This window comes from Chaetodon auriga, chromosome 4, assembly GCF_051107435.1.
Source record: "Chaetodon auriga isolate fChaAug3 chromosome 4, fChaAug3.hap1, whole genome shotgun sequence".
Classification (NCBI taxonomy): domain Eukaryota; kingdom Metazoa; phylum Chordata; class Actinopteri; order Chaetodontiformes; family Chaetodontidae; genus Chaetodon; species Chaetodon auriga.
In genome coordinates this window covers 25,602,933-25,615,312 of record NC_135077.1, presented here as the reverse complement: position 1 = coordinate 25,615,312, position 12,380 = coordinate 25,602,933, and the positions used below count along the sequence as shown (strand labels likewise).

Genomic DNA, 12,380 nt, shown 5'->3' with positions numbered 1-12,380 from the left:
TTCTCCATACACTACATGTTTGCAAAAGTCTCCTGGCTACCACATCGATCTGCTGCAGACACAAACAGGATGGCGGGGAAGAGGTAATTGGTTAACGCGCCGTCCCATGAAGAATATTCTTCACACTGAAATGTTCAAGATCTCTGCAGTGCATTCCACTGAGACTCTAACAGTCTGCAGGTTTAAGGTTTGTTTCTGAATTCATTTTCCTATAATCACATATAAGTGCAGGCTCACTGTGTTACTGCATGTGTTGCAGATTATGACCGACAGACAGACAAACACCAACAAACAAAGGCACAGAGGGGTAGATGTGCAGACAGATATGACTATGTTCAGAGGAAGTTCACACAGAAACCACAACGAACAAATGAATAACATCAAACCCACAGAGAGCACAGACAAGCACAGTAAGAAGCCCCAGTGACTGAAGAAATAACATTCTGTCTCCTCTTCCCCCTTCACTCCTCTCTCAAACAGATCTTCCATTTCAGTGACGTGCCATGTGAAACTCTAGCCTTCAGTCGTGTTATTTAGTTCACTCTGTGCAAGACGTTTTTCCTCATATATAACCGTCCCTCTTGCCTCTGTCCTTCCACCGAACCCGTTTCCTGAGAGAAAATGCTGACCTAGGTGTGGCTAATGGCTCCTGTTCTAAACCATAGAGCAGTTGACCCACAGTGGGGAGAGGGAAGAGAGGGAAAGTCAGCGGCAGCACCATGAAAAATACATTAATGACACCCTCCGGTGCACCCGCAGAGCTGCAGCAGGCTCGCCCCCTTTGAAGGAGCAGAGGGGAAACATGAGGAAAGTGAATGATAGAAAGATGAATGTGTGTGTGTGTGTGTGCATTTGAGTATGAGTGAGTGTGTGGTCATTTTTAATCCTAAACTTCGCGCACACATGGAAAATGACAGTGGTTTTGTTTGGTTTTGGTTAGCTTACTGCTGTTATTCCTGTCTATATTTTTTGTCACTTTTTGTGTTACTTTATTGAAAAATAAAAAATAAAAAAATCTTGTATACTTTCTGTGGTCATCTGTATGTTTAATTGCTACTGCGACAAAATACTTTCCCAAATTGGCATCAATAAAGAAGCAGTCTAAAGTCTCCAAAGTCTAAAGTCTTTTTTTTGTATCTGTGCTTGTGTGTGTGTCAGTATAGAGCAGGTATTCTTAATATGTCAGACAGAAACCTGAAATTTTGTACAGCCCGCAAATGTGACATGAAATGCATGCATTATATTTTAATCATCCCATTTCTGGACTTTCACTTTCAATAGCCTGCATTCAATACAGTGTGTCAAACTGGCCCCGTCAAGCGTTTGTCAGGTTAGGAATGAAAACTTGTAGAAAGCAGCTGGTTGCATGGCAACTAGCAGCACCTTGTGAGTGTCGCACAGTTTATGTTCCGCCATCATTGTTCGTGCTGTATTTGGGTGGACAATTTGGAAGTAAGAAAAGCCACGCCAGGAGAAACGCTGCATGCTTGAGGAGAAAAGAGGTTTCAGGAAAGATGGAACTGAAAGTGATCTGCCTCATCAGCAAACGGGTGAATTCAGCACTGAAGGACTTTAATGTTAGAAGTCATTCTGAGATCAATCACAAATCCTTTGACAAGTTCATGGGTTTTCCTGTGCAGCCATCAATCATGTGCTAGCCCCCTGAAATGGAACTCCATTAACTCTGGTATAAAGCATACAAGTGAGAGTAGTAATACTACCTCATTTACAGTATTGATCAGTGTTACGGTGTTTGTGGCAAATTTACAACTCCACTAGTGCTCATCCACATCTATTCTGTCACTCAGCACACTGTCTCTGCTGAATCTGCTGCTTGTATTATTTTCTATGTGAAACCAATGAGGAGGGGTGACTTTGTGATAGTGAATGGGGACCAGAATCCGGGGTGATCGCACCATTAGCCCCTCCATGCCTGGTTAATGCCCATGACTTTAAAGTGCCACGCGCTCAGTATGTGACATAGGTTTATCCTACATGCTAGAAAATGAAACCCAGTCTGCTCTTCATACTGGTCAATGTGAAATCTACTGAAGCCATGATGACAATTGTCAACTGTACAACATGTGTTGTCGTGACAAACTGCACAATTCGGTCAAACACAGTACGACGTTCTCATCTTGTATGATGTAGACAGAGGCACCAATAGATTAAAAAAATCTGGTGGGAGTGAACTATTCAGTCTTTTAATCTCTGAAGAACCCAAATCGATGGATTTTCCTTGAAAGTGCTGCGCTGATTTCCTGAGCTGCCATCCGATGTGCAGTACAGTGCCATCATTTCTGTAAGGCGTGTTCCAAATTGAGATAATCACCATTGGAAAAGGCCACAGCTACTGCAGTGAAACAAAATAACAGAAAATCGAGGAAATGATAACTCAAGGTCATTATTCTTCTTTACACAAGACATGGGAACGGCACAGCATAAAGTGTTCTGACCATCAGGCAAACCCTCAAGTGTGGAACCCAACAGGGAAATCAGAGAAACACATCAGGAAGACTGTGCGATATCACGGTCCATCCTCCGCCACACCATTCCAACACATTTATGAACGCATTTCCTGAGGGCCAGCCCCAGTGAACGATGGGAAGTGTGCAGCAGGAGCCATTCAATCAGGCTGTTAGCAGCTGTGTTTCTTTCTCAGTCCTCAGGGAGTGTCCATACTGAAGCATTTGGCCCTAATGAGCTTTAAATGACTGCAGTGGACAAACCAACTGCTTACACCACTTGAGGTGAAATTGTATTCCAGTAATTTATGAGTTCATTCTGGTCACTGTGGGACTCAGCTACAGTATGTATGTTTATGCACATGCAGGAAACTACACTTAAACATACATGAACAGAAACAAACACAGTCTCAGTAACTCTGAGGTGCGGAGGTATAAATCTCACCAGTCAAGAACATTTTCATTGTTAAATTTCTGTTTGCAAAATGACGTTTTGATCACATGCGGAGATTTCATAGAATTCCCTTGGTGAGCATTATTTTGGTAAGAATATGGCTCTTTAAATTCCAGCTGTTCCAAGTTGTTCACGTGCATATTTGAAAGTGTGTAACTGAGGATTGCTGCTGCCACAAATAAACTGCTTAGCAGAATAGTTCACTCTGGCATGATGCACCAGCAACCATTGGTTAATGGAGTTGGCTCAGATGCCATCATGTGATATATGTGTGTTATCCAACTATGAGTATGGTTAAAAGTCTGCACAAAGCTAATAAGTGGACCTTGAGTTAGCATGATTTCTTTCAGATCACAAGGTCAAGAATGATCTTCTGTGCTCAGTATAGTCTGTATAGTCAGTATACTCTGACAAAATATAAGTTTAGTTTTTTAATGGAAAATAAAGCAGCTTTGATCAAGCAATTAGATTCTTAAAATGCCATGATTTGCGGGAATGACTGTTCATTTCAGCTTTTCCACCAGAGGAATGGGATGAACCCTCTGCTGCACCGGCTGGTATCGCTTTAAAATAACAAAGCGGTACCAGTCGGTACAGCAGAGGGTCTTTAGGTTTGATTTAGTGCCACTGTAGAAGAAAAAAACATTGCTGCTTTCATTATGTGTCTATTCCCATGTTGTTTTCACTACAGCACCATGATCTTCTAGAGCCAAATTCAAATCAGCCAGTCAACACAGGCCACATTATTTAATCCTTTATCTGCACAGTAAAAGAAGAAACATCCTCAGAGAGACATCACAACTTTGAGAATCTTTTTGTCAGCTGGGCTGTAATCTAAAACAAAATATGCACATTATATGAATTTATGCAAATCTCCCATAATTCCCTTTTCAAACGCATGTTAAATGTGATTACATCAAACAATGTGAGAGGTACACTGACAGTATATGGAGACACAGAGACATGCTATTTTATGTGGCACGGTCACAGGCTTCTCTCTGTGAGCCAGAACCCAGACAGCTAAATGATACGACTAATTTATTAATTAGGTTTATCTGTCAGAGCAACAAACGCTTAATGAGACTGATCATCATGTGTACCTGCATCACCTCCATCTGTCTCCTAACCGCTCAGAGTTTCTCACTTTATCATCTCTCTCATTTTTTCACACTCTCCGTCAGACTGTCTCTGCCTCTCTCTCTCTCTCTCTCTCTCTCTCTTTATTTTTGCCCTTTTGTTTTGCTCATATTCCCTCAGTGCTGGCAACCTACAACAGCGCTACAAAGTGTGACGACGGGAGCTCACGGCACCCTGCGTGACCTCTAAGCCCTGCTCTCCCTGCCTCAAGCACCCTACTGTGCTTTCCAAGAAAGGAGCAGAGATCCATGTCTAAACAGTGGAAAAAATAAAAGGCAGTTAATGCAACCTCATTACGTAAATGCTCTCTGCTCTTATGAGCTCTGACCACAACTGAAAATGACACGAGCAAACTATGGTCAATAGCGTGCTGTGGAGTGGGCTTACGTCTAACATCAAAGTGCGTTCACAGAGAGGACAACTGTGGTCCACTAGAGGGCAAGAGGAAGGTGGCTGGAAGGTGAAACAATGAAGGAGAGGAAGTGGTACCCCTGCTGGACCAAAAAAGAAAAAAAAAACTTTGTGGTGGAATTATCTGTTTCTGTTTCCACAAAAGAAACTCACCAAAATGGTCCAGCGACTCACCTATGACACAGAAAGGCTTCCTGGCGAAGCGGAGTCGTCCCTGCCATCCTCTGTAGCGACAGCAGCATCCTGCTGACCAGATCCGGATGATGTACTCCAAGCCAAACACCACAATCATCACAAACTCCTGTCCAACACGACAGAAACAATAGCTGTTTTGGCAGTGTGTCCATGATGGTAGCAGAGTAATCATATATTAGTCATTGCTTGTTAGTGTAGATTCTGAATACATCAGCACTTATCATTGTGCATCATTAATGGAACATTTTTATCATGAAAATGGATGCCAGGTTGACAAAGTATTGTATTTGATAATGGCTCTGACAACATGTCTGTTAATGCACACATACTGATTCAGCTTCCATTAGATAAAAACATTCATGCAATTAGCGCAGTGCAATTTGTGAAATGGCAGTTACTTCTGCAGGGGCATTCAAGTGCAGTAAATGATCGAGAGTATGAAAAAAGCAACCTCTCCTCTCAGCTAGTGGCTTCTTCAAAACACACCCTGAGTCATCCCGAGTCTCTTTAAAAAGCCTTTTTGCCCACCAGTAGCTTGTTCTGTCCTCCCTGACTTTCTTTCAGAAGGCAACTCTGAACTCCGTTCAGTGTTATTAGTGCTTCCAGTCGGTAAAGTTGCCAGTTTGAGGGCAGACACTTAAATAAATGAGCGACTGATCTGGAAGTCCAGGCATGCCTTCAAAGAGGAGGTACTCTTCAGAATCAGAATTCAGATTCTTCACATCTTCCCTTCTAAGAAATGCTCAGTTTTTCTATTGACATCCATTTTCTACCTCAACACATGCACTTCAGGGTTTTGGGTCATCTATTGAGGGAACTGAGGTCATGTCTATTCTACAATTAAAACTAAAACATGATAGAGTAAAATTTAACTATTCTTAGGCCAAAAAGAAAAAGACAGAAAGAAAAAAACAAGTAGACCATTCACTATTTCACCAGCAGAATTTTAGTGCTGGCAATGTGGAACCTAGAAACAGCATTTAGACCTCTGTACAGGCAAATACATATCACATATGTAACATGTAAAAAAAAAAAAAAAAAAAAAAAAAAAAAATGACCTGACTACAGCCCAGATAAGACTAAAGAAAAATGCTTCATGTTGGCAACATTCTGCCTCAAACAAATGTGATCATATGGCATCTTAATGAACTGTATTATATATAATACAAGGCCATACTGTAATGACAACAAAGTGCTTTAAAATCATTAAATTACAATCATATACAGCAGTATAGATGGATGGATGGATGGATGGATAGCAGTTGTTAGAGTCACTAGAGTCAACTGAAATCAAGTGTAAACGAGTTGTTGGATGAGGCAAAATGTCTTCACAGACGTTGTACTAGAGACAGTTTCTAAACTACTTTAAACATATCTTTGGCAATTTTACACTACAATTTCTTTTTTCTAACATGCTGGCCGAGCAGCTTTACTGGTCAGGCTCTAGTTTGAGGGTGTGCAATTAAAAAAAAAGGTATCATTAAGGGAAAAATCATTAACTAGCATTTGTTGACAGAAAATGATTTTTGGCTGATGCTTGGTCAGTTTCTTACCAGGATGAGGAGACAGTAGGAGGAGAAGTCCTGATGAGCCGGGATGGTTGAGAACACAGAGAGGACCAGGCAGCTGAAGACCAAGATGAACCTAAACGGAACAACAGAAAAACAAATGAGAGAATCATAAATAGGACGTACACACACAGTTGGACAGGATGACATCAATGGTCTGACCTCTGAAACCACCACACTGGCCAGCAGATCAGATCTCAAGTTCCAAAACATAATTTCCACTGGTCACAAATATGCTGTTGATCATAGAAATGTGCACTAAAGTGGAACTGTCGGCTGTACTTTCCTCTGTGACAAACTCTTGAACCCACTCTGGCACTGCACGAGAACCAGAACACGAACAACCTGGCAGCACAATCACAGAACTTATTTCCTCTGTGCAGTGAACCATGAGCCTAACTATTATTCAATTTCCTGAGATATCAAGTTAATCATGCTTGTTTGTGTAACATGATTTGCAAGAAACAAGCAGTGAAACTGCGGCTATTGGAAAACAAGCAACATCCGACCATTTCCACACTCCCTCCGTCAGGAAACCGTAGCCTTCCATCTTCATAACCATAACATGTTTTTTTTCCGTGGTATAAATCTTCCAAAAACACATTGTTGTCTGAAATATGAGCGTGGGGGTTAGAGTTACGGTGGCTCTTGATGCTAAACGGTGCGAGCACATCTGTGTTTTATCATCTCAGATCTCCTCTTAAGCCTGCTGGAGAAAGACCGGTTGACATGCTGTGCGTGTACTTTTCAACGTTGTCCAAGGAGAGGCTTAAGTAAAGCAGGCATGGCTTTTTTCACTTATGTCCTGCTTCATGTTTGGACAGTTATACATCAATAATTCAAACTGGAGACCTTTGGCTAAGCTCTGACCTTTAGGCCTCTAAATTTGTGAAAAACTGTCACTTCAAACGGTGAGACTTCACTCTCAGGCCAATGGTTTCGTGACAGTATGAGCAGGTAGTGCACATGAAAAACAAGGAGCTGAACCCCTCAGTAAAGCTGAGGGGGGCTGCATGTTCTGCTGATAATTCTCTGTTGGTTTATGAGTATGCACGACTTAAGATTTGAGCTCTGGTTGATTTGGCGGCACCTGCTTGAAAACTGGGGCAGGAATTGCCCTTCAAGCAGCCACTCTGTCTGTCAGACCTTGTGTATGTGTTTCCATCTGTTTACATGGAACTCAAGCTGATTCATCCTAGTGACCAGCACCAGCTGTTCAGATCCTGATTACAGTGTAAGGCGACAAATGAGCAAGTGCACAAGTTACGTGCAATGTTGGCATGCACCGGCTTTTTCAGTTTTGGTAATGTGCATGTGTATGACATTTGGAAACAGTGTGGGAGTGACAGATTCAGTCACTGACAATGCTAAATGCATCATAGAGGGAGGTACATACATTCAATGGTTATAGCAGAATACACACCAGGCAAAATCAGTATAACAATGAGGTTTTCTTGAAGATTATAAAATTAACATTCTGTACAGTCTGTGTAGTGTATGTGTGAACAGGAGAGCATGGAAGATAATGAAAATACAGGCTCATATTTTCCAACTGGATTTCTTAGTGAGTACAATGTTATGATGTCATCAGAGCTGCTTCAATCGTTACTGCGGGGCTATTGGAAAATGCTTTTCCCCAATATAATTCATTTTTGTACAAATGTCACTATTGGCAATATGAGATCTGCTCTACCCATAATGCAGTTTGTCCGTCCCCACAGCTGTATTGAAGTAGAGACTGGGGATTTACTATCAGCCCCTCGGTGCCAAATTGACCTCAGATTATCACAGAGCTGAAAGGAAGTCTTTCAAGCTGGAAAACGGGGGGACATCAGGATAACATCCAGCGTCTGAATGGTGCCTGTGTGAAAATGGTGGGTGTGCAGAGTGGGTCAGTGTTCCATAGCCTACAGTACAGTGCTGGACTGCGCTGTTCTGACCCCACTCGGGCTCTCTTTGACATCCAGAGAGCCAAAATGGAGGTCAAAATTTTCCACAGCCACGAGGACGGTTATGTCATTATTTCTCGACCATTACGCTCTCCTCCTGCTCTGTCACATGGCTCAGACAGCAGCTGGAGGTTCTGAGGGAAATAAAAGCATAAAGTATCAAAAGTTTGAGGTTTGCTCTGTTGACATTTCCAAAGATTTGAATAATGTGATTTTGATTGGAGGAAAACATCTAGTGACAAGCATTGTGGTGCTGTCAGCTGAAAAGCAAGCTCCTTGTCACCGGCACACCTACGCCTCTCGCACTTACAAGGTTGTCAGACCGAAAATTGCAGAGTGACAATCAACTCCCTTCATCCATAGACTAAGTCATGTTTCCATTTTGAATATATTCACTTAAATGGGCACCCTGACGGCGTCATCAAGCTTTCAGCCAAGTTCACTAATTAATCCCACAAACCAGTGTTCTCAGCCGGCCTTGGTCCCTGTTTGCCATGATGCCCGGCGCTCACAGGCGGCACAATTCATCCAGAGTGTCTCGCTCTGCACTTCCAGCAGAGTGATTGCTCTTGACCTGACAAACAGCAGCGGCTGAAAATGAAGCTGGCCTACACACACACACACACACACACACACACAAAGGCACCCTCGCAATCGCAACATAGAGACATCTGTCCTTCCACCCACTCACGCAATCACCTGTTTCGAATGTGCCCTCCACCCCTCCTCCACTCCCCTGTAAACAGAGAGACCCACACCACTGAACCAGTGGTATTGCTCAGATTTGCATGATTTAATTGATTTGTTTAGAAAATTGGTTGCAACATTAACAACTAAATTCCACACACTGCAGCTGGTGGATAAAAACAGATACGCAGCCTCTCTTTGATCCTCTTTGTTATCTGTGTGCAGAGGCGGGTCAGGAGGGTGCTGAGGGGTGCCTCCACCCACGCACCCTGGAATTTGACTGGTCACCCTGGAGTCAGATAGTTAGAGAGTCAATCAAATGTAATAAAAATGACCATAAAGAGACACAAAACAACCACAAAATGACCAAAATCAGTCTCTTTCAATCTGGATGTCTTACTCTGATGTAGGAGTGGTGGGGGGGTCTTTACCATGTCTGTGTCCCATTGACTCAATATTGTTCATGGCTCTAGGTTTATTTGGAGATATAAATAGCAGCTAGTCATTAATATTATTTCAGATTTTAACATTTAAAGAAAAACATAACTATTAATAATCTCCAGTTTATTGTTGCCCAGACTTGAAATGTCCTTGAACCTGTGGCACAGTCAGCACAGTGTGTCAGGTGAGGGACCTCTCTTTTTATTCTTTAAGTGAACCAAGAGCTATGTGAACAGAGAAAATCAATGCAACCTCTACACCCACAGATGTTCAGAGAGGAACGTGTAAAGAACCATCTCTGGTAACTCCTGATCGTGTGGTAATTGGGTCACAGTGCACTAACAGACTGATGATGACGTAGTGACCACATCTGACTGGGTTTCTTATGACAGATGATGATAGAAGACGTTCTCACTCTCATGTAGACGTGTCCTCTGATGCTGTCCATGGTCCTGAAAGCAAATCCTGCTCCTGCCTTGTGATTGTACCCGTGCTTTCACACTGAAACCATCATGGCATTTAGTCTGGCTCGACATAAGAGTAGATATTTAATTGGCTTTGATTTTTTTTCAACTAATAACTATCTTTTCCTACTCCACTGCCCATTTAAGCTGAGCTGTGTCCCAGTTCCAAACAGCATGATACTATGCTTGTTACATAACATTAGTAAGTTAGTAGACCAAAAATGAATGCAATTTAAAATGTTGAACAAACAGGAAATAACACAAGAAATGCACCACCAGACGTTAATCAAACCTTAACTTTTGAATACTGCAGCCAGTTAAGGAGGAAGTACAATGTTTTTTCCAATGATTTAACATCTTACTTTGTGTGTTCTGAGATGTTCCTGCAGCTGATCCACCCATAACAACACTTCCACTTTTAATGATAATTCTTCTTTTTCCAATTATCCATTAAAATAGCACTACATTAATTCGAGAGTTTGTCTTTGACCACGTCATATCATACAGGTCAGAGTTCATCGCCTCGTCAGTGTACTCATGCTTTGGCAGAAAGTATCATTCTCAAATACCAGAGCCGGGGCTGCAGACACAATAAAAGTGGATTTGACTTCTTAAACAAAGCTGAGGCAGGGAACAGGGGAGGTGTGTGTCACGTTAATGTCAGCTCTGTGTTATCCTGAGTCACTTTACGAGGAGGCAAAGTGATACTAAAACCTAATAAAAGACTTGCTTGGGGTCATAAAAGCACTGTTTGTTATCATTTTGGGTGTCTGTCTGTCTTGTTGCTATTGTTTACTCATCCGGGATCTGTATGTAATGTATTCTTAGATTACTGAGCAGCTTTTACATCACATTCCTGCTGTTATGGGAGTACTGTAATTTCTGTGATTTTCATGTTTGAACTTCAGCTTTCAACTCTGAGGCCCACTGACTTTTAAAATGCTTTCAAATGCTGATAGATTACAACATAGTAAAGCTAATGTATGGAGGAGATCATGTGCTTTCTCTCTACAATTCAACATCCCAGCCATCAGAAGTTGTCACTCGGTTCAAAGAGAAAAATACCACCTATAAAAACTTCATCACCACGCGTCTCAACATACTTACGCACTGCCTTGTTTTATGGTGACTGTGACCCAGAGCCACAACTCCTGACCTTTAACCTTCCCTGTGAGGCCCTGCAGTTACATTCCTCCACAGTCAGCCATGCATTGTATGTCTCAAAACATTCTTTACATTTGCCCTGACAATGTGTTGCTCTATTCCCACAGTGACAGCCCCTCTCAGAGTGCTCTGCACATATCACAGGCTTACATGGGGCAGTAGATTTAAGGGCTGCATCATACACTGTTAGATTGTTATCACTTGTTTAAGTACTGTAATTACATCCCTGTCTTTGCACTCTTTCTGCAGTCACACACATATGCACAAACGCTCTTAATCTGCACGACACAATGTGTGTGCATGTGCTCTGTGCAAGCTATCAGCTGCTACGTATTCTAATCTACAGTGCTGACAGTGAGCCAGGAAGTGAGGCTGTGAGGCTCTGAGGACACTGCTATGAGACCGAAGCTGACAGAATTTCCATAATGCACCTGGACTCTTTGAAAGGCTGAGCCAGGGAGGCACTTTTGTCAAGGGGTGGGGGGCATTGTGTCTCTCCTTCCCCATTACACTGATGTTATGCATCACAACCTGCAAGAGGCACCGAAAGAGAGAGCAGAATGAGCAGAATGTGTTCAGGAGATTAGCAAATGAACTTGCAAAGTTGGCTCAAAGAGGGGCTGGGAGCAAGGATTTTCATGACATCTGACTATTGATACAGCGAGGTGTTTAGAAGGAGTCCTGTGGGTTCGTTTGGTGGTGTGTGAGGCTCTTTGCTGTGCACAGTGTTTAGAGGAATCACACAGTTTCGATAACACAGGCAACACAGCGCTGTGGAAATAATGCATGTTGAGTCTGAGTCGCTGATCTGTTGGTGCTCGGCGCACCACATAACAGAAAGTATAGCAAGAGGATTTTCTAACTGTTGTATCTACATTAAGAACAACAAACACATACACAACAACCTGAATATTACACATATTCATGACATCCTGTTCTGTGTGGGGCTGCCATGCTGTTGGAGTATAAAATTTGAAAAAGATCTCAAAGTCAACACAGGACAGGCACTTGGCCCAGACTTTATAATGACAATTATAGGAGTCCTTGGAGGCTAAAATTTGCCATGGAGGTCAAGCGTGTGTGTGAATGCATGTATGCACAGCTATTACGAATTCACGCTTCTTTGCTCTTCTTCTACTGTGTAGAGAGAGAACTTCCTTTCTGCATCGTTTAATTGGAATTTTTTGTTGCTTGGCTTTTGTACATGAACACAGGCTGAACCTATGAAGCGCTGCATGTTTTGCGAGTAATTAGGCTCAGGGTTGCTTTCCCATTACATCCATGATGCTTGCCAATACTCTCAGTTTTGCTGCTTGGCCAAGTTTGCCTCCACTGACATATTCTGATATCACTGGATGAAGGAAGGACTGCAGGCTGTGTTAAGTTGTTTAGGGTGTCACTGCAGCTTTATGTTCTACCAGAGTTGACAGCTGTGTCAGCCGGCC

General features: G+C 42.4%; 1 protein-coding gene across 7 annotated transcripts in view; it reads right to left on the bottom strand.

Moving 5' to 3' along the window:
* Positions 1–12,380, bottom strand: part of kcnq5b (potassium voltage-gated channel, KQT-like subfamily, member 5b) — a 116,988-nt gene that overhangs the window by 28,294 nt on the left and 76,314 nt on the right. For all 7 annotated transcript variants that reach the window (XM_076729376.1, XM_076729379.1, XM_076729380.1 and 4 more), the window contains exons 2-3: positions 6,216–6,306; positions 4,642–4,768 (exon numbers count right to left, since the gene is read on the bottom strand). In XM_076729376.1, coding sequence (XP_076585491.1) covers positions 4,642–4,768; positions 6,216–6,306 — 218 coding nt within the window. The remainder of the gene's footprint in view (positions 1–4,641; positions 4,769–6,215; positions 6,307–12,380) is intronic.